General features: G+C 34.5%; 1 protein-coding gene across 1 annotated transcript; it reads right to left on the minus strand.

Annotated features, from left to right (window-relative positions):
* Positions 1-9,709: 9,709 nt before the first annotated feature.
* LOC117344189 (heat shock 70 kDa protein 12A-like) lies at positions 9,710-16,217 on the minus strand. The gene is made up of 5 exons (XM_033906845.1): positions 16,100-16,217; positions 13,338-13,626; positions 12,623-12,838; positions 12,167-12,290; positions 9,710-11,332 (listed from the first exon to the last, which is right to left on the minus strand). Exons 1-5 carry the CDS (start codon positions 16,201-16,203, stop codon positions 10,362-10,364), a joined length of 1,704 nt encoding a protein of 567 aa, XP_033762736.1. The 5' UTR covers positions 16,204-16,217; the 3' UTR covers positions 9,710-10,361.
* Between the last annotated feature and the right edge of the window lie 8,093 nt (positions 16,218-24,310).

Here is a 24,310-nt window from a genome sequence, read left to right on the forward strand (position 1 = left end):
CTTGTTTAATCTGTCAATTTATTTCAAGTCATTTTGTCCCAAAATTCATATAGCTACATGTATACATGTTGTGGTTTGCATCAGATGCATACTGTGACGAAATGGTTTTCTTCGATGATATCGACAAGTTTACAATTCGCCCTGAAAGTGAAATACAAACATCTCAAAGGTCATCAGAACGTGACCCCTTAATTTTATGGGATGCTGTTAGATGTTCATGTAAAGTAGTGGGAATGACCATCTAGATTTTAATTGGATTGATACCATGTTTGACAATGTCATTGTTGACACAGCCCCTCTCTGTTATATGTATCCGATTTTTTGTCAAAATGTATTTTACACTAACCATGCATTAAAACATGCATACAAGCGAATATACACATGAAGGTGAAAGGACAATTTCCGGGACACCTCCGGTATTTTTTATTCAGAAATGAGTAAACACCGTACAGTACGTATTTTTCAGTTGAAGAATTCAGCAGATAACTATTTGTTTCTGAACAATTATAAGTCAAGTGAAAATGTCTATGTTAAGGATATAATCCCGAAAATGTCTATATGTAAAACATTGGGCAGTCTAATGCGCTTCTGTCCAAGAGTTTTCTTACTTAAGGGGCACCTAAACAGCAAATCCACTCAAAAACATTGATATTTTTACAAGCCTATACATTACTACTATGGTGCAATTTAATAGACGTAAAACAATGACCTTTTAGTATTTGTATCATAAATGTGTCCAATAAGGTAACTATATGTGTCCAATAAGTTACCTGTAACCGTCCAATAAGGTAACTATATGTGTCCAATAAGTTATCTGTAACCGTCCAATAAGGTAACTATATGTGTCCAATAAGTTATCTGTAACTGTCCAATAAGGTAACTATATGTGTCCAATAAGTTACCTGTAACCGTCCAATAAGGTAACTATATGTGTCCAATAAGTTACCTATAACCGTCCAATAAGGTAACTATATGTGTCCAATAAGTTACCTTGAACTGTCCAATAAGATAACTATATGTGTCAGATGGGTGCATTTTTGTGTACCAATTAGTAACCAATCGTACGGGTACAGGAGATGTCTTTGCATTTGTTGGATAAAGTACCCAAATAGCAATGGATGACATTACAGCTATGTTTTGACCATCACTTCACGACAAGCTCTGATCATATTTGTATACAGCACATTTTAGTGTAATACGATCATGGTTATCTCTGAGTTTATGCAGTTTACATGTAAGTCAGCGCTTTGGCTTCTGGGGACATCATAGGGCAGTTGGGCTCTCATAGACAAGGAAGTAAGATCGTTAAGATGTAGATATCTTATAGACAAGGAAGTAAGATCGTTAAGATGTAGATATCTTATAGACAAGGAAGTAAGATCGTTAAAATGTAGATATCTTATAGACAAGGAAGTACGGTCGTTAAGATGTAGATATCTTATAGACAAGGAAGTAAGATCGTTAAGATATAGATATCTCATAGACAAGGAAGCAAGGTCGTTAAGATGTAGATATCTTATAGACAAGGAAGTAAGATCGTTAAGATGTAGATATCTTATAGACAAGGAAGTAAGCTCGTTAAGATGTAGATATCTCATAGACAAGGAAGTAAGATCGTTAAGATGTAGATATCTTATAGACAAGGAAGTAAGCTCGTTAAGATGTAGATATCTTATAGACAAAGAAGTAAGCTCGTTATTAAGATGTAGATATCTTATAGACAAGGAAGTAAGATTGTTAAGATGTAGATATCTTATAGACAAGGAAGTAAGCTCGTTAAGATGTAGATATCTTATAGACAAAGAAGTAAGCTCGTTATTAAGATGTAGATATCTTATAGACAAGGAAGTAAGATTGTTAAGATGTAGATATCTTATAGACAAGGAAGTAAGCTCATTAAGATGTAGATATCTTATAGACAAGGAAGTAAGCTCGTTAAGGTGTAGATATCTTATAGACAAGGAAGTAAGATTGTTAAGATGTAGATATCTTATAGGCAAGGAAGTAAGCTCGTTAAGATGTAGATATCTTATAGACAAGGAAGTAAGATCGTTAAGATCAAGATATCTTATAGACAAGGAAGTAAGATCGTTAAGATGTAGATATCTTATAGACAAGGAAATAAGATCGTTAAGATGTAGATATCTTATAGACAAGGAAGTAAGATCGTTAAGATATAGATATCTTATAGACAAGGAAGCAAGGTCGTTAAGATGTAGATATCTTATAGACAAGGAAGTAAGATCGTTAAGATGTAGATATCTTATAGACAAGGAAGTAAGCTCGTTAAGATGTAGATATCTCATAGACAAGGAAGTAAGATCGTTAAGATGTAGATATCTTATAGACAAGGAAGTAAGCTCGTTAAGATGTAGATATCTTATAGACAAAGAAGTAAGCTCGTTATTAAGATGTAGATATCTTATAGACAAGGAAGTAAGATTGTTAAGATGTAGATATCTTATAGACAAGGAAGTAAGCTCGTTAAGATGTAGATATCTTATAGACAAAGAAGTAAGCTCGTTATTAAGATGTAGATATCTTATAGACAAGGAAGTAAGATTGTTAAGATGTAGATATCTTATAGACAAGGAAGTAAGCTCGTTAAGATGTAGATATCTTATAGACAAGGAAGTAAGCTCGTTAAGGTGTAGATATCTTATAGACAAGGAAGTAAGATTGTTAAGATGTAGATATCTTATAGGCAAGGAAGTAAGCTCGTTAAGATGTAGATATCTTATAGACAAGGAAGTAAGATCGTTAAGATATAGATATCTTATAGACAAGGAAGTAAGATCGTTAAGATGTAGATATCTTATAGACAAGGAAATAAGATCGTTAAGATGTAGATATCTTATAGACAAGGAAATAAGATCGTTAAGATGTAGATATCTTATAGACAAGGAAGTAAGATCGTTAAGATATAGATATCTTATAGACAAGGAAGCAAGGTCGTTAAGATGTAGATATCTTATAGACAAGGAAGTAAGATCGTTAAGATGTAGATATCTTATAGACAAGGAAGTAAGCTCGTTAAGATGTAGATATCTCATAGACAAGGAAGTAAGATCGTTAAGATGTAGATATCTTATAGACAAGGAAGTAAGCTCGTTAAGATGTAGATATCTTATAGACAAAGAAGTAAGCTCGTTATTAAGATGTAGATATCTTATAGACAAGGAAGTAAGATTGTTAAGATGTAGATATCTTATAGACAAGGAAGTAAGCTCGTTAAGATGTAGATATCTTATAGACAAAGAAGTAAGCTCGTTATTAAGATGTAGATATCTTATAGACAAGGAAGTAAGATTGTTAAGATGTAGATATCTTATAGACAAGGAAGTAAGCTCGTTAAGATGTAGATATCTTATAGACAAGGAAGTAAGCTCGTTAAGGTGTAGATATCTTATAGACAAGGAAGTAAGATTGTTAAGATGTAGATATCTTATAGGCAAGGAAGTAAGCTCGTTAAGATGTAGATATCTTATAGACAAGGAAGTAAGATCGTTAAGATATAGATATCTTATAGACAAGGAAGTAAGATCGTTAAGATGTAGATATCTTATAGACAAGGAAATAAGATCGTTAAGATGTAGATATCTTATAGACAAGGAAGTAAGATCGTTAAGATATAGATATCTTATAGACAAGGAAGTAAGATCGTTAAGATGTAGATATCTTATAGACAAGGAAGTAAGCTCGTTAAGATGTAGATATCTCATAGACAAGGAAGTAAGATCGTTAAGATGTAGATATCTTATAGACAAGGAAGTAAGCTCGTTAAGATGTAGATATCTTATAGACAAAGAAGTTAGCTCGTTATCAAGATGTAGATATCTTATAGACAAGGAAGTAAGATTGTTAAGATGTAGATATCTTATAGACAAGGAAGTAAGCTCGTTAAGATGTAGATATCTTATAGACAAGGAAGTAAGCTCGTTAAGATGTAGATATCTTATAGACAAGGAAGTAAGATTGTTAAGATGTAGATATCTTATAGACAAGGAAGTAAGATCGTTAAGATGTAGATATCTTATAGACAAGGAAGTAATCTCGTTTAGATGTAGATATATTATAGACAAAGAAGTAAGATTGTTAAGATGTAGATATCTTATAGACAAGGAAGTAAGCTCGTTAAGATGTAGATATCTTATAGACAAGGAAGTAAGATCGTTAAGATGTAGATATCTTATAGACAAGGAAGTAAGCTCGTTTAGATGTAGATATCTTATAGACAAGGAAGTAAGCTAGTTAAGATGTAGATATCTTATAGACAAGGAAGTAAGCTCGTTAAGATGTAGATATCTTATAGACAAGGAAGTAAGCTCGTTAAGATGTAGATATCTTATTGACAAGGAAGTAAGCTCGTTAAGGTGTAGATATCTTATAGACAAGGAAGTAAGCTCGTTTAGATGTAGATATCTTATAGACAAGGAAGTAAGCTCGTTAAGATGCAGATATCTTATAGACAAGGAAGTAAGCTCGTTAAGATGTAGATATCTTATAGACAAGGAAGTAAGCTCGTTAAGGTGTAGATATCTTATAGACAAGGAAGTAAGTTTGTTAAGATGTAGATATCTTATAGACAAGGAAGTAAGATCGTTAAGATGTAGATATCTTATAGACAAGGAAGTAAGCTCGTTAAGATGTAGATATCTTATAGACAAGGAAGTAAGCTCGTTATTAAGATGTAGATATCTTATAGACAAGGAAGTAAGATTGTTAAGATGTAGATATCTTATAGACAAGGAAGTAAGCTCGTTAAGATGTAGATATCTTATAGACAAGGAAGTAAGTTTGTTAAGATGTAGATATCTTATAGACAAGGAAGTAAGATCGTTAAGATGTAGATATCTTATAGACGGCGTTTAGATATTTAATTTATCAGTAGCAGCCACTTACGTTAAAGGGGTGGGGGGGGTTGTAATGAAAAAATTTTCGAGATCGGAGTGAAGACACAGACACGTGACAGGGATGAAGAAATATATCTAGGTCTATAATACAGATCTTATTTCGTTTTACTTTTGTAGTTTGTTCAGATACAACTACAAAGTCGAACAAGTGTCTGAGGTCCGGTTATGTCTACTAGGAAGTGAAATAATTCATCTTTGTTGTTTTTTTTGCGAAAGCAAAGACTTTTCTTTTCAATCATTTCATATTATTGAGGAGCATGTAGAGCAGTTACCTGGGTTTGCAAGGCGAATGAAGCATCACCGTCCCGCCATCTTGGATCTAAGTGAATTGATTAAAAAAAAACCGCAGGAACAGGTTTGGTTTAATTCTGACGGTTTGCACCATTACTGATAGACAGATTTTAACCGGTACAACGGGTATGAATCCGATAAATGAGCTCGCGACAGCTGGCTGATGGTGTTTAAATGATTACTTGGCACGATATGCACCAATTCTTCAAACAAACCTTCATATTACCATGCATTCAGGGCCATACATTGTTTATTATACCGAAACATAATAAGTAATGAATGATAATACTAAAAAATAAACTGAAGATATGAAATATCATTTCTATCACAAACTCGTGTCACTTGGAAACAGTTGGCGTGTACATTTGTTGATATTTTCGTGTTATTAGAAATCTTTGTTTCTAAGAATTTTATCTTTTTTTCTGCTTCTTTGACTGCACGAAAACATTTGCGTTTCTGTGTGTACGCCATTTGTAAACAACTGGAAGGGAGGCAACTCCTGGCAACAGAATGTGGGGGTCGCCATGGGGACACGCGGTCCTACGATATATGATATTTATCTTCATTACTCACGCGCCTCATGGAGATATGATGTTTTGTCTCCCTTCCACGTGATACATTTCGGCTAACCACAGGCACTGTTATAAACATGAAGTATAATAATATGCCACATACATTGTAAATAACAGGTTAATACGACATTTATACGAAACTGGGAATAAGTGAGACAGAGTTATCTCCCTTATATTACATTCAAAATATAGCATATAAATGTATGGACAAAAACTGGCGATATTATTCAGCTCTCTTATACCAGGCTCCGTCCGTACATTTCTTGCATTGTGTTTAATAATCTATAGATGGCAACTCGTCGTTTTTCAAGCAAGAAAAATAGTTTTGTTTTGTTCTATGAAAGAGGTTCTCACATCACAATCAGTGGTGCCAATGCTTTTTTTCATATAGTATCGATAAACTCTGCGTGATAGTATCTGCCAATCTATCAGCAAAGCAGAAAGGGAAAGTAAAAATCTCTTTATCGCATCCTGACAATTGCCCAATATCATAATACTGGATTCTGTGGTAAATGAGAGGTGGTCAAAATAGTGACGTCGGATGATTGACGGACACCGGACGGATGACAGACGCCGCACAACGGCATACACTCAACAATAATAATAAAAAAAAAACACAATTGTTACACTACTCTAAGATTTTACTGACTATATATATATTTACATATTTGTAATTCATATTGTTCTATATTTAAAAATAATAAAAATACAGGCTTACAAATGCATATTTTTTTTTCTTTTTCTCCCTGATTAAATATAAAACTGTATAACTTATGTGGTGATTTTTAATATAAGTAGATAAACAGTAACCTGAATCCTTGTAAATTAAGGATAAATCAGTCCTTTATTGGTATACCGATACCATATATGGTTAAGTGTGTATTCCATATATAGTTTTATTCTGCAACTGCCACCGCATTGTCGGAATATACCCACCATATATATTTTTGCTGTATACGGCAGTGACAGAAAAACAGCTGTATTTTGGAATCTTATCACGTGCGTCAATTCGACTGACCTACTTCCAAGTGAAACCACGTTTAAAAGGCGACCATATTGGGATCATTGTTGATACCGTTTCACTTCAAAATAATCATTTTTGATAACTGTTGCAGGATAAATAGAATACATGGTCAGTGTCTTGAAATTTAAGCTGTATACTTGGCTCGGGACAGAAAGACAAAAATGGCTCGCCAAGGATCGCCACTTTTGTCTTTCTTTACCCTAGCAAAAATCCAAAATGTACAGCTTATATTTTAAGACGCTGACCATGCATTCTCTCTATATATGTATACCATATATGATTATTTGTGTATACCATATATAGTTAAGTATGTATTACCATACATGGTTATGTTTGTATACCATATATAGTTATATGTGTGTATACCATATATAGTTATGTTTGTATACCATATATAGTTATGTGTGTATACCATATATGGTTATGTGTGTGTAACCATATATAGTTATGTATGTATACCATATATAGTTATGTTTGTATACCATATATAGTTATGTTTGTATACCATATATAGTTATATGTGTGTAACCATATATAGTTATGTTTGTATACCATATATAGTTATGTGTGTATACCATATATGGTTATGTGTGTATACCATATATGGTTATGTGTATACCATAAATGGTAATGTATATACCATACAACAATGTATATGGTTATGTGTATACCATAAATAGTAATGTATATACCATATATGGTTATGTGTGTACCATATATAGTTATTTGTGTATACCATATATTGTTAAGTGTGTATATTGTACTTCATTTTATAGGGAACAACCAACCAATTGAAAAAATAGACTTTTGAAACATCCCCTGTATATAGAAAATTGAGCCAGGGATAAAATGTCTGGCAGCCACTGATTGGCCAGTATATTATGAAGTAACAAAATAGATATGTAGCCTACTATCCATAAGAAATGTTGATATAAATTTTGTTAGTCCGATTAATTTTTTTCCCAAAAGTTCAGGTAATGATAATTAACAGGTAAACATTTCAGAATTTTGAGAATTTTTACCGCGAAATTCACCCATTTTCGAAATGGCTACCCTGGAAAAAAAATTGAGCTGAAGGACCCAACTTTTTTTGGTTACGTGTTATATGAGACCCTAAACTTTTGTTATAAACCATAATTGCCATATTGATTTCAAGAATTTGAATGATATACTCTAAAAAGTCTATGGAAAAACAATTGGTTGGTTGGTCCCTATATCAACAAATATCATTGAACAAAACATACAATTGGATAAAATAGTAGGTATGCTAAGCTTATATCAATATTCTCTGGACAAAAACAAATATATTTTAGATAAACAGAAAAAAAATTGAGCCAAACAATGATATAAATATGTACATAGATTGGCAATATAGCGATGTCTCTTTTGTCTATTGATAAGCAGTAATTGGTCAAAGGGAGGTAATAACCCCTTTTGAATTTACAGTAAATCCTGAAGTAGATAAAAATCATTTTAACTTGAATTTCGTAGACGTATTAGCTATTGTTGAGGAATTGGATTGGTATCCAGTCTTATATCCAGGATCACAAGAATTTCTGGCAAAGACGTCCAATAATGTGCCATATTAAGACGAGAAGCCCTGATACCCCACCAAAGTTATCCTTTATGTACTTTAAAACGTATACTGGCGGATTGAAAACGATCCATGGATACTTGGATACTCACCTGAAATATTACGTACATAAATATTGAATCAAAACAGACAGTTGATTTTAAATCGTTAGGCAAATCTTAATCTCCACGCTTTCAGAGTAATATGCTGTAGGCCATTTATTTTACCCCCTAGTTCCTGCATTTGTTGATTATAAAAACAACTAGTTGTGATATGGAGTTACCTACCCTTGGCTACATCTTACAATGTATATTTTATTTAAGGTTAATCGTCTGGTTTATTTCTTACATTATTTCTAAGTTGACATAGAATGGTATTTTCTTTCCTTTATCTAAATCCATCAGTAGTTTGAACTGTAACCTGATCTAAGATGGGTTGAGAAATGATCTTTTTTTTAATGTACTCAAAGAGTGTTTTCAAGGAGTTAAATTCACGTACTGCTGTGCACTATTGGTACTAAAATAATAAAAAAAAAATGTTCAAACACTTTTCAGATCTACACCATAGAGGAATAAAAACGCTACCTATTATACTGCAGTTGTTTACAAAAAAAAAATAAAATAAAAATATGTCTTTGGCGGTTGTTTCATTAGTTAAACTACTGTAGTAAAATCATATTTTGTGAGTAGACAGCTTAAATAAGAATGGCGTTAGATGTTATGTATGCTAATATTAATATCACCAGTAAGTATTTAGTGTAAGTTGGTTTCAGAATATTACCTACTTTTCTCAGTAATCTATTGTAGTTTAGGCCTACAGATGCATCCTCAAAAAAGTACGACACTTTATTTACAGTAAAATCAAAATAAGATCAGTCGGTTTGTACCAACTATGTGTTCATGATTTATGATGACGGCTTGTAACAACTGTTTTTATTTGATATGACACCCCCTCCTACGTACCTTTCCTGGACCAGATGATGTTCTACCTTCACGGTGAGGTGTGCTGGTGTTTAATTGGCGGTTATGAAAAAAAAAAAAAAAATAAATAAATAATACGGACATTGAAACTTGTTCAGAGTAGATTTGAAGTCTAACAATAGATCCATATAGATAAAAAGCAATATCAATAAATAATAACCAATAATAATAATAAAAATAATTTTAAAAAAATGTACGATTCGATACGTTTCTTGTATATTAAGTACAGATTAAAAATAATCATTTTGTAAATAATAGAGGATATTGAATGGTTCCCGTTGAATCTAATATATATTTCACGAGTATGACGAGTGCGAAGCACGAGTGAAAAATATCGAAATATTCTGTAATACAAGTTTAATATGATATTCGACGGGAAACCATTCAATTTTCTTTTTATTGCCTGTTTATGGTAAAAAACTAAATTAAAAAGAAAAAAACATCGAAAAGTCAAAAGTATCAAAAAGTGCATAATATAATTCAGGACATCGTCTCTTTGTGACGTTACCGCATGTTAACTTGACGGCGCCATTTTGAAAGGCCTGATCAAAGCAATTTAAGAAGTGAGTATTTTGTCAAAAACTAGTTTGAATATTTAAGAAATACAGCAAAATAACCCATTTAACTATATTTACTTCGATTGGAAAAATCGGCAAGTTACATTGTACAATGAGGTGAATACAGAAATTCGCTTCTGATTGGTCAAAATAAAAAAAAAACCTTTTACATTTTCACTGCAAAATCCTACATTTTCACTGCTCATCGCTGTAGTGAAAATAGAAGTTTTATCAGTTTGAGAAATTTCTATATTTCACTGGCAAAAATGCAATAAAGATATATATTCATCAATTACAATAACTATGGTGTCTATATTGGTATACATTTCATCTTATATTGTCTACTAGCCTGATTACATCTTTTCAGACAATGTTCTACTCACTAAACTTATTAAGTTTAGCATCGTTCATCTTAAGTTATGTTAAAGATAAAAGCAATTATGATCACTGATTATGCTAAACCGAGAAAGTCGCAGTCGGCACCTAAGTAGCGCCCTGTGTGCAAGACCAAAACATCAGCTTGGATTTCTGTTCCTCCAAAACAAATATCAAGCCTCATATCTTTGTGCATGTCACCAGGCGAGTATTGCTCTTTCGGTATTATACTTCCGATTTTCTGACAATCTTTTCCCTTCAAACATTCTTCTTCAGTTGAGGCATACAAACTAAATATTGGATATGATTGCAATTTTAGATTGCGAATTTTTTTTTTCAAACAGTCATCTATTTTAACTGCAGTTCCTTTATTTACCCAAATGACAAACTCTTCGTTCAAGCCAGACTGTCCAAAAACTGGCATGGCGTACGTGTACTTACATACCCTCTCCGAAATCATAGATATATTCCATCCGTAGATAACAGCACCTTTCAGCACATAAGCAGTGTCATTTGGAACAATAACCTGAACGTCAGCCGAGATATTCTGAATAGCGTTTACGAGTAAATGACACTGTGAATACCCCCCAACCATGACAATTGTTGAAACATCCTTGACTTTGGGTTCTTGTACAAGTTTGCTTACATGATTAGTTATATTCTTAATCGATTGGCTAAACAATGAAAAAACAATTTCTTCTGTCAATGTGAGGCCTTTACCATCAACGATGAGTTGTGAGTTTTCACCGGTACCGGTAGGTTTTTTGATAATCTCGATAAGACTGTCTGGGATATCAAGGACAATATCTGGTTTATTTTTACTTATCATCCTTTTCTTATATTCAAACGCAGCCATGAGCCCGAAATAGTCTTTAATGTAATCTGCCTTAAACTGATCAAACGTCTCCTTTCCTACACTGGTTTCTACCAAGGATTCAAACGCGTCGTTGACCCTGGTCCCTCCCCAATCTCCGCCGCTGGATGCTACTACTTCCCTCAGGGTTCCATCATCTTGAACCTCATGGACCACAATATCTATCATTCCACCTGGAAGCATAAGCATACTATTCGTATATATACTGTGTTCATTAAGTTTTATTACCACGTATTGGGTTGACATGAATTAAGTCGGTTTTCAGTTAGTGTTGTCACAAACTTTACCCACTCGGAACTCCTCGAATGTAACTTCGCAACATGTGAGGTACAGCCGAGGAGTTTCGATTGAAATTTACTGTGTTTCAACCCTTGTAACACATTTGAAATCTCAACGATGATTGGCTCGTTTATTTCAAATAACAAATCAGAGTTTGGATAACAAATGTGTTTATATATTGTAGAGTTTGACACAGATTTTTCAGTGAAAGATTACGATGAGCATGGGTAAGCAACAGGTTAAACTATAGATATGAACAAGTAAACATATCAGTTTGCTTCCTATCTAAGTTAGCCTACATCAATGAACAAAAATGTACAAACTCTATCTCCTACACTATCTGTCACTGAAACTTCATAGTAAGGGCATGGATTTCCCTGTGTGAGGCGGTGTTATTTATCAAAAAAGGTAACTTTGACCTACATTAATTTTTAACCTTTGACCTAGATTGACGAAAAAGTTTGTCCATATTCTCTATCCTATACTTCTTGTCACTGGAACTGGGTTATGGGTTCATCTGATCTTTTACGCATTCATCATCTATACACTCTTGGCACATAATTTAACACTCACATAATGTCCGCTAAGTAACGGAAAATGATATATAACTAAATTGTTAACTTGCAATTCGTGCCCGACTGGTTTTGCAATTGAAAAGTCGGGACTCATTTAAACGTTTGGATGATACATGTATATGAATTACTGAGTGTTTGGTATATACACTGTACCTCCAGCATCGATCACCATGTATTTTACTCCAGATTGAAAAAATTCTTTTTGCATATGTTTAAGTGCAATGACGGCTGCTTCCGGTTCATAAGACAGCACTATATCCACTTCGAGTTCTATTTTCTGAATTAACAAAAGTACTTTTACATAATATTATTTGAAATATTCCAACAAGTCAAAAAACGATAAAAAGATGCATCACAACCTCAAAACATAAGACAAATATATCCAGAACAAAAATCGTCAACTATTGCTGGTATGCCCCATTTGATCGATAACAATTGTGAATAGATTTTATACATATCTTTGTCAATATCTTCGATGTTTGGTTTTAATTTTCCAATATTTTTGTTTGCATGTATCATATCATAATTGATTTCAAAGTTATTGCAATATTATGCATTCAGTGATGTCTGTTTAAAGGAACGTGTCACGAATTACATTAAAGATACAACCTTCAGCGTCGCCTCCCTCATCAGCTGTTTCGCCTGATCGGACCATATCGATGGGACGGTAAGGACCCATTTGATATCTCCGTTATTGTTAACACCGTGCTCGGCTGATTTTTGACGCAGCTGAGAAATCAAATAGTTTATTGTGTCCGCCATGACATCTATCAGAGGCTTTTGAATTTTCCCACTCACATCAGTTATTGTGACTTGTCTATCCAGCTTAATGGAAAACAAAACATATTATGGATTTAGTATGTACCTATCAGGAAAAAACATGAATAAAAAATGCTCGATTCCTAATCATTATAATAAATGGTGACAACGTTAAGATGTTTGATTTCGTTACCATACTAATACATGGTAAGGATATTGATATGTTTGATTTGTTTTCTTACCATACTAATACATGGTAAGGATATTGATATGTTTGATTTCATTCCTTATCAAAGTTATACAGGATGACAATCTTAAGATGCTTGATTTCTTTACCATACTAATTTACGGTGACAATTTTAAGATGTTTGATTTCTTTACCATACTAATACAGGTGACAATGTTAAGATATTTGATTTCCTTACCATACATGTAATACAGGTGACAATGTTAAGATATTTGATTTCCTTACCATTATAGTACTGAATGGCAACGTTAAGATGCTTGACTTCCTTCCTTACCATACACATAAATGGCGACGATGTTAAGAGGCTATTTTACTTACTTTCGTGTTGTACAGATTCAATTTGATATGCCGGAAAAGAACGAATGTTTTGCAGTTACTGCATTCCGTACGCGCATCCTCATAGGTATTCTCTGCTTCGTATCCAAACTTGTAGAATGATAGGTCATTATTGTAGAGGACACTCGTGGGAACTTTGTGTGTCTTAAGACCTTCTTTCCATTGTCCTAACACAATATTCTCTGGGTTTTGTACATCATCCGGACTTGTCGAAAATGCATATCCAGAATAAGCCGTTCCGACGTCGATGACAGCAACCATGTCATATTTTCTGAAATATAGAACAGAGTTTCTTTAGGGAACGGCCATAACCAATTGAAAAATAGACTTTAGAATCTTGCACCTGTGTGTTCAAGGTTCAGCAAAGGATCAAATGTTTGGCAGCCACTGATTGGCCAGTGTGTTACAAAGTTCCAAGATAAATGTTATCTGATAATTAATGTTGACATCATGTTGGTAAGCCAGACTGTGTTTTGTTCATGCGTTCAGGTCATAACAATTAATAGGTGGAAATTTGAGATTTCTTGTAATTTCACTTCAGAATTTATCCAAGTTCAAAATGGCTACCATAGAAAAAGTTTGAGTTGAATGACCTATCTTTTTGTTTTGATCGAGTTTATGTGAGACCCTAATTTTCTGTTATAAATCATAAATTCAAGAATTTTAATAATATATTCCAAAATATTAACACTGAAGGCAACTGTTTTACAACCTGTATTCCTTTGTTATTGCAGAACAATGAAAAAAAAACCGAATATGATATACAAATATAATATTGGTTTCATGGAAGCTTCTGCGCTTTTTCGTACAAAAAAAAATCATAGTAAAAAACAGTTATGATTTTCCGATGAAAAAATTACCGGAGTAACAAGCCGTTTTGTACAAATGTACATTAACTAGAAAATGTCTGTTAGACATAAATGCAGTTTGGTGAGGATCGCATCAATAGTTCCTGACATTAGCAAGTGACATTGCATTGGGAGGAGACGGGACGCGATGGACATTGGTAACACTATATGTACACCCCCCCCCCCCCCCCCCCCCCCCCCCTTTCATGGCGGGCGCATAGTTATATATACGTTTTGTACGTAAATGTATCAGACAAAATCAGCATAGTTATATTTTAATATTTCCCTTTATTCGTGCCTGCGATCAACCTTTTACTACCAAGCATTTGATGATTGAATGCTCCGATTTCAAACAGACTCGTGTGACCCCGAAGGGTGAGGACGAGATATTGTAGTCATCGTGCTCCGCTCCCAATGTGCCATACGTAAACTTTTACTTTCAAAGCAGAATTTTTCCATAACGCCAAAACGGATTTTGATCAAATTGGGTCTGAAACATCATACAGGGCGCGCCATTTATTTTTTAAACTATGATAATTTATGTAATTGCGGCTGGTTAGGCCTCTAAGAACGGAGAGGCGGAACCAAAAATGAAAGGGGAATTTTGCTGAAATTACTCTTCATTAACGCCTTAATGGATTACAGCCAAATTTGGTCTGAAACAGCAAAGGTGGGAGGGGGCTGTCATACTTTACAATGTGAAATTTACCTTAAATTTCATTTGACATACAATTACGTAATGTCCAAGTGGAGTACAACTGATTTTGGCTTGAACATCATTTGGGAGGACAATTAATGTTGATCTAAATATGACTGGTTTGACCGCATGGGAAAGAGGGGCGTATCCCTGTTGTCAGCCTTTTAGTTTTACAATACAATACATGTACTATAGATAGAAGTGTGTGTCATTTGCGAAAAGTCGAGACTACATAACAAAATTATTACAGAATTTTTTTCTGCAGCTGTTCTTTTTCCAGTTTTACTTTTTAGTCTCCGTGGTAGATTTTGTAGTATTTGTCCATGTTTCGTTTTATACAATACTATTTATTATACTGCACCATTTCCTATTGATAATACAAAAATGTATCTATGTCGTTGTAATAACCCGACACTATTGTTATGCAGGCAAAAGCTGCACATATTCCACAGGTAATTGGTCACATACAAAAGCTTCGACGCTCCGCTGTGACATCTTACACCAGTACCTGTGCATATACTGCACACATGTGCACTATCTGCATATTACTTGACATTACAAAATGTAAATATCCCGATTTCAAGTTTTGTGCCCAGTGTTTAAAAATATAATGATCCTAAGATGTTTTAGTTTCCCACCAATATCAATACCAGCATTATGTTTTGAAAACAAGTATATTGTGAAAAATTTACCTTAATTATATGGTATTACGGCAACACATGCATCGTTTGTCGAAAAGTGAATTCGGTATATCTGATAAATTATTCTTATATGAGTATCATTTATCTTAACATGATCAGAAGGGAGAAATTGCAACATGCAGCTGTTTGGTTCTTCGAAAATCAAACTAGTAAATCTATACAAATATATACCCAGCTTACCCTGCTATTTGTGTAAGCTTGTCATGCGATTCTACGTAAAAAATGGAGGTAGAAATCCAACCGCTATACAGTGACACACAAGGTGTGAAAAGTACAATTCCAGAAGAATTAAATAATAAAAACAGTCACTCCACTCCCATTCGCTGTTCACATGATCTTTACGGAAACAAGGGGCTTTATGGCAATTAAATCCGACCTAATGTTGTAGAATGATTGGCAAAACATAATATTCATTAATTGTTTATGATTATGATATAAGATATTATATAAGCGTCAACAAAAATAAATAAATAATGTGTATATGTCATGAATACTTACTTCGGCACAGCTTCTGTTGATTTAATATATGCACAAAGGAAAGTAAACAGTATCTGGAACAACACCGCTGAACCCGGCATCGCCATTTCGTCAAACCGCTGCATGGAGCGGTGCAATTGCGCTTTTATGCCAAACTGGTCACGTGATATTATGGAATTGTATGCGTGTATTTTGTCAGATAGATAAAGGCGATGTAGCGGTATATTAGTAAGCATTTTTACCAAGAATTCAGGCAATGTTAAATTTTATTACAGTATAGTGAAGATAAAGAAATCTATTGACAGAAATACATGTTCATACTGGGCGGGATATTATGTTTCATATTACATCAATTGTACAACTGGTTTCACTGTTTAGATTCTCAAGTGCATAGTAAAAACAATTCATTTTGTGACGTCACACAGAAACCGGCTTTGCAAAATGTAATGCCTTGGATTGCCAATTACTATTTTTTTTATGAATTATATATAAATATAGACATAGGGTCTAGAAAGTAATAACGACGGTATAAACCAATATAGGTACTGGATCCTAACAAACAAATGTTGGATGCGTATTACTAGAAATAGATATATGTCAAGTAGTAATAACGACAGTACAGACAAGTAAATTGTCAAATTTTCGAGGCAATCTGCCCCTTTATCAAGATACAGGTAAATTACATACGATCACATAAGGACATAGAACATGGAACAGTTACACAAATATAGTAGGTATAAACAACAAAAAATATCATAATGTTGTAAAAATGATCCCCCTCGGCCGATACTAAATTCGTCGAGGGCCTATTATGATTAATAAGGAAACATCTTTGGTGGTGTACAGATGCTAAAAGTAAATGAATGAATGATGAATGAATGAACAAATAAATAAATAAATAAATAATATAACTTAAAGGTTTAACAGAAAAGCATCGCGGGTCGATTCGATGTAATAGCAGCGCGTGTTATGTCATGAACGGTTTTTTTTTATTGTTCCCCCCCCCCCCCCCCCCCCGATATGTACATTTCGTCCCGCAAAACTCGGCCAAAATAGCGGGTTGCAGTGACAATATCGGGTGGCCAATCACATATTAAAATTAGTTCGTTTAAATGAAATGGAACAAGTATTAAAAACATATAGATGTAATTGTGTAGAAAGGTAAAATTTAGACATTAGAAACCAAACAAAAAGGTGGTCGAAAGATCTATTATCGTGACGAAAACCGAATGTCAGGACGACTCATCACAAACCGACAACATGCACTCGCCCAACTTATTCAGCCAATCAGCTGCTGTTTCATGTAAACCAAGTCCCTAAGGAAAGTGTGTTTGTGGGGCCTGTAGGGGTTGGTCTGATTAATTAAAATATGGAGTGGGTACTTCCTATAAGCGAGAAAAAGAGATTATAGGAATAAGGTTTGAAGAACAAACATATACATCCCTACTAAAAATAGGATGGCGTAGGACTACAGGTGGAAAAAAGGCGGTTTAATTTGGTTTCTAATGTCTAAATTTTACCTTTCTATATGTCTATATGTGATCGTATGTAATTTACCTGTGTCTTGATAAAGGGGCAGATTGCCTCGAAAATTTGACAATTTACTTGTCTGTACTGTCGTTATTACTACTTGACATATATCTATTTCTAGTAATACGCATCCAACATTTGTTTGTTAGGAGACAGTACCTATATTGGTTTATACCGTCGTTATTACTTACTAGATATATATAATGTGCAGGGAAGAGAAAAAGAACGGGTGCAGGGGTCGGGTTGGGGATTACTTGGTGGCATCGGGGTTGGCATCAAAAATGCAAGAATGGAACAAACACTGGTTATTTATCATCAGAGTTCATAACAAATATGTACTTACACTATATGATATAAGTATTGGGACTGTACATGTATTTCTGTAAATATTTACTATTAATATATAGTAAAACAATACAAACACAAAATCTTAACGAAATCTGCGCCATACAAAGTGTATATAAGTATCGCGACGATAAATAGGATTTCTAGCATAAAGACAATGGTAATTTCAGAAACGTTTAGATTGAATGATGAAACTTTGAACACAATAGAAAATAGCTTCGTTGAACTGAACAGGGAATTCTGGACTACCATGGAGTAAAAGGTTAACATTATAGTTAGGAGGAAGGCGATTAAAACATTGAAATCTAAGCTGCCGGTAATTGGCACAATGGAGGAGGAAGTGTTCAGTAGTTTCAGTAGACAGATTACACGAACACATAGGGCTATCAACTAAGTATAATGTACCTTTAGGGGGAGTTACTGAAAAACGATGACTTCTGACACTGAAGCAAACTGAAGGTTTTGAGAAACATTCACAAAATATTTTCAATTTTGACGTACATATATTCAGATCGTTTAAGACCAGATTGTGCCATATACTATTTCAAGCAGAAAAACCTTGAGTGTATTGTGTGCAATTCTTTCATATTCGTTCTGTCGCTATCAGATGACTCGGAGTAGAATATATGTATGTGTGACTTCAATCCTGTACAAATACTGATTCATCATGCAGAAGGTTTGAGAAAAAAGTATTTGGTGTAAAGCTGCATAATATATTTTTCGAGCCGAGTGGAGCGGTGTTAAATTTTAAGATGCATGCGAGTGCATATGGTTGACTTTTCAGGCACATTTTATATTGAAATATATCTATTCATTGCCACGTCACGACAATAAAAATCAAGTTCACAATGTTCTCGGTTCATGGGCAAACGCCACGTTTTTATAGTAACACGCAATATCAACTTACTACCTTTAAATTACAAGTAAACAACTCCAGATTTTGACTATTTCAACAAACTTCACTTCATCACTTCAACAAATTTCACGGTATCACTTCAACAAACTTTACTATTCTGCTATGCTGGTATTCCTCTGTAATCATTTTTTGAAATGACACCCAATGTTTACTATACTATCTTGTTAAATGTACAACTAACCTATGCCATGCTGTCAAATTGTTACTATCTACACTCTGAAGTAACACACACTTTATACTATGTTGGTTAATGTGTTACTAACTACACTCTGTAGTAACACACACTTTATACTATGTTGGTTAATGTGTTACTAACTACACTCTGATGTAACACACACTTGATACTATGTTGGTTAATGTGTTACTAACTACACTCTGTAGTAACACACACTTTGTACTATGTTGGTTAATGTGTTACTAACTACACTCTGTAGTAACACACTTTATACTATGTTGGTTAATGTGTTACTAACTACACTCTGTAGTAACACACTTTATACTATGTTGGTTAATGTGTTACTAACTACACTCTGTAGTAACACACACTTTATACTATGTTGGTTAATGTGTTACTAACTACACTCTGTAGTAACACACACTTTGTACTATGTTGGTTAATGTGTTACTAACTACACTCTGAAGCAACACACTCTTTATACTATGCTGGTTAATGTGTTACTATCTACACTCTGTAGTAACACACACTTTATACTATGTTGGTTAATGTGTTACTAACTACACTCTGTAGTAACACACACTTTATACTATGTTGGTTAATGTGTTACTAACTACACTCTGTAGTAACACACTTTATACTGTGTTGGTTAATGTGTTACTATCTACACTCTGTAGTAACACACACTTTATACTATGTTGGTTAATGTGTTACTAACTACACTCTGAAGTAACACACACTTTATACTATGTTGGTAAATGTGTTACTAACTAAACTCTGATGTAACACACTTTATACTATGTTGGGTAACGTGTTACTAACTACACTCTGTAGTAACACACTTTATACTATGTTGGTTAATGTATTACTAACTACACTCTGTAGTAACACACACTTTATACTGTGTTTGTTAATGTGTTACTAACTACACTCTGAAGTAACACACACTTTATACTATGGTGGTTAATGTGTTACTAACTACACTCTGAAGTAACACACACTTTGTACTATGTTGGTTAATGTGTTACTAACTACACTCTGTAGTAACACACACTTTGTACTATGTTGGTTAAGGTGTTACTAGCTACACTCTGAAGTAACACACACTTTATACTATGTTGGTTAATGTGTTACTAACTACACTCTGTGGTAACACACACTTTATACTATGTTGGTTAATGTGTTACTAACTACACTCTGTAGTAACACACACTTTATACTATGTTGGTTAATGTGTTACTAACTACACTCTGTAGTAACACACACTTTATACTATGTTGGTTAATGTGTTACTAACTACACTCTGTGGTAACACACACTTTATACTATGTTGGTTAATGTGTTACTAACTACACTCTGTAGTAACACACACTTTATACTATGTTGGTTAATGTGTTACTAACTACACATGAAGTAACACATTCTTTATACTATGTTGGTTAATGTGTTACTAACTACACTCTGTAGTAACACACTTTATACTATGTTGGTTAATGTGTTACTAACTACACTCTGTAGTAATACACACTTTATACTATGTTGGTTAATGTGTTACTAACTACACTCTGAAGTAACACACACTTTATACTATGTTGGTTAATGTGTTACTAACTACACTCTGAAGTAACACACACTTTATACTATGTTGGTTAATGTGTTACTAACTACACTCTGAATTAACACACACTTTATACTATTTTATAGAATGTGTTACCAACTACGTTCTAAAATAGCATCTACTTTTTATTAGATTACATGAAGTGAAGATATATATTAATATCCATGGGGAAAAAGTTAGCAGGTTAATGCAAAATCCTACATTCAAGTGTATTTCACGATAGATTCATACAATTTTAAGGAGGTGCGTGCGCTCCCCCCCCCCCCCCCCCCCCCTGTATATCCACCAATGTAAACTCTAATATTCTAAAGAAATGAAAATAATATCAGCGTGAAATATATTCACAAGGTTCAATATTCACAATAGATTATCAGAAAAAATTGTTACATGAACATGCATAATTTGAAATCTCACAATATTGCGAAAGGTCTGAAAAGAGACTGAAAATTCAAAGATTTTCAACATCACATGCGGCCATCGTTTATTACAACATAAAACTTGTTAATGCGTTGTTGCACTGCCTCCGACCAAGGTATTAACTACGTACGTCAACCTGTAAGTCAACATGACAGTGTCAGGCGGCACCGTTAGTACACAGTGTGACCAGGCTATATAAAGTTTCAGTAGATTTTTTTGCAATAATACAGAATATTGCACAGGGAAAAATAGGTGTCGAGTTAAACATCCCTGCAAGTTCTAGGTTTTTATTAATACATATCAGACATAAAGTCGGTTAAAATTACATTTGAATAATCCTTAACGTCAGCTTGTCACGCGATATTTTTTTTTTTTTTGCATAATCTTATTTTGTTTTGTATCAGCCACCGTGGTTGATACTAAAGTTATACTGGGTACGTGTATCTAATTATCTAAGTCGTTTACACAGAATGATAAAATTTCAGTCATAAAGAACTAGGTCACTAGATTTATCATGCATACGGATTCAGTATTACGTCATCGTTCATTGTTCTGCATATATTAAAAAAAAAAAATAATCTAGCTCTATCAACTGACATCTATCGTAAGCGGTTTTAACCAAAACGTGGTATTTAAATAAACGTCATACCTCATGGTTACATCATTCTTTGATTTATGATATGCAGCTGTGAAGTCATGGGTAATATTTCTTATCTGATAGAGGGGAATCCTCTGAATACAACAATACATCATAACATAAACAAATTATAACAGGTACGTCATCTACAACAAACACATCACTTACAGCACCCATCACCCTCAACACATTAAAACAACACCCATCACCCTCAACACACTAAAATAACAGCCATCACCCACAACACATTAAAACAACACCCATCACCCTCAACACACTAAATACAACACCCATCACCCTCAACACACTAAAACAACACCCATCACCCTCAACACACTAAAATAACAGCCATCACCCACAACACACTAAAACAACACCCATCACCCTCAACACACTAAAACAACACCCATCACCCTCAACACACTAAAACAACACCCATCACCCTCAACACACTAAAATAACAGCCATCACCCACAACACACTAAAACAACACCCATCACCCTCACACACTAACAACACCCATCACCCTCAACACACTAAAACACACCCATCACCCTCAACACATTAAAACAACACCCATCACCCTCAACACACTAACACACACCCATCACCCTCACACACTAAACAACACACACATCACCCTCAACACACTAAAACAACACACATCACCCTCAACACACTAAAACAGCACCCATCACCCTCAACACATTAAATACAACACCCATCACCCTCAACACACTAAAACAACACCCATCACCCTCAACACACTAAAACAACTCCCATCACCTTCAACACACTAAAACAACACCCATCACCCTCAACACACTTAAACAACACCCATCACCCTCAACACACTAAAACAACACCCATCACCCTCAACACATTACTAACAACACCCATCACCCTCACATCACTAACAACACACATTGCTATCAACACATCACTTACAACACACATCACAAACAACACATCACTAACAACACACACCACTAACAACACACATCACAAACAACACATCACTAACAACACACATCACTAACAACACACATCACTAACAACACACCCCACCCACAACACACACCACTAACAACACACACCACTAACAACACACACCACCCACAACACACATCACTAACAACACACACCACTAACAACACATCACTAACAACACACATCACTAACAACACACATCACTAACAACACACATCACTAACAACACACACCACTAACAACACACATCACTAACAACACACACCACCCACAACACACACCACTAACAACACACCCCACCCACAACACACACCACTAACAACACACATCACTAACAACACACATCACTAACAACACACATCACTAACAACACACATCACTAACAACACACCCCACCCACAACTCACACCACTAACAACACACATCACTAACAACACACACCACTAACAACACACACCACTAACAACACACATCACTAACAACACACACCACTAACAACACACATCACCAACAACACACATTTCTTACAAAACACGTAAATAAATCAAATCACACCTCACCCTCAACATGTATCTTCCGTGATAGAGCGTCGGTCATGTATATCGATGTGAAAATACAATGTGTGTAGTACGATGGCATTCGACGGACCTCCCGTATGTTGTACAGTGAGGTAGACACCAGACTTTACAAGGAAACTTCGCCTCAAATGATCCTTTCTCTGCCAAACAAACAAACAAACAAACAAACATCGCCCACAACAATTTCGTTCCTTTAAATGTTCATATCGAAGAAAAGAAAACTCAACTAATTGTAAGTGTGTTGATATATATTAATTTCCTTTAAAAACTGTGAAATTTGTTTCCGTTCATTTCTTTCTGAATACTACGAGTAAATAAACTAGAGTTACCTCCCTTCCATCAATAAATACAATAGCTTCAACACGGAGGATAATAAAAAAAGTGGTCGTACCAAGAGGGCTAGGTAAATCAATCTAATTAAAATCAAGATGGTCATTCTCACTTCGTTACAACCTCCCGTAAGGGGTCACGTCAGGGTGACCTTTTGGATTAGACAATCAAATGTCCAAATTAGCATGACTAGAGTGCAAAGCTTATATAATTTGTCAATTTGTTTCAAGTCATTTCGTCTCACAAAGCATACATGCTGTGACAAAATGTTTCGCTTCAACAATGACAATTCGCTCTGAAAGTGAAATATGACCATCTCAGAGGTCATCAGAACGTGACCCCTTGTGGGATGTTCATGTAAGATAGGAAGAATGGCAATCTAGATTTAAATTGAATTGGGTAAAAACGAAATAGGAACCGAGGTAGGTTAGCCTGGCAGGGTTGAGTATAAAACAGTAAGGTACCGAGTTAATTAAGTCTCTCAGGGATGAGCACAAAATAGTAAGGTACCTAGGCATGTAAGTCTGACAGGGTTGAGTATAAAACAGTAAGGTACCAGGCATGTAAGTCTGACAGGGTTGAGTATAAAACAGTAAGGTAACGAGGTAGGTAAGTCTGGCAGGTTTGAGTATAAAACAATAAGGTATCAAGGTAGGTAAGTTTGACAGGGTTGAGTATAAAACAGTAAGGTTCCGA

The sequence above is a fragment of the Pecten maximus genome, chromosome 15 (genome assembly GCF_902652985.1).
Source record: "Pecten maximus chromosome 15, xPecMax1.1, whole genome shotgun sequence".
Taxonomy (NCBI): domain Eukaryota; kingdom Metazoa; phylum Mollusca; class Bivalvia; order Pectinida; family Pectinidae; genus Pecten; species Pecten maximus.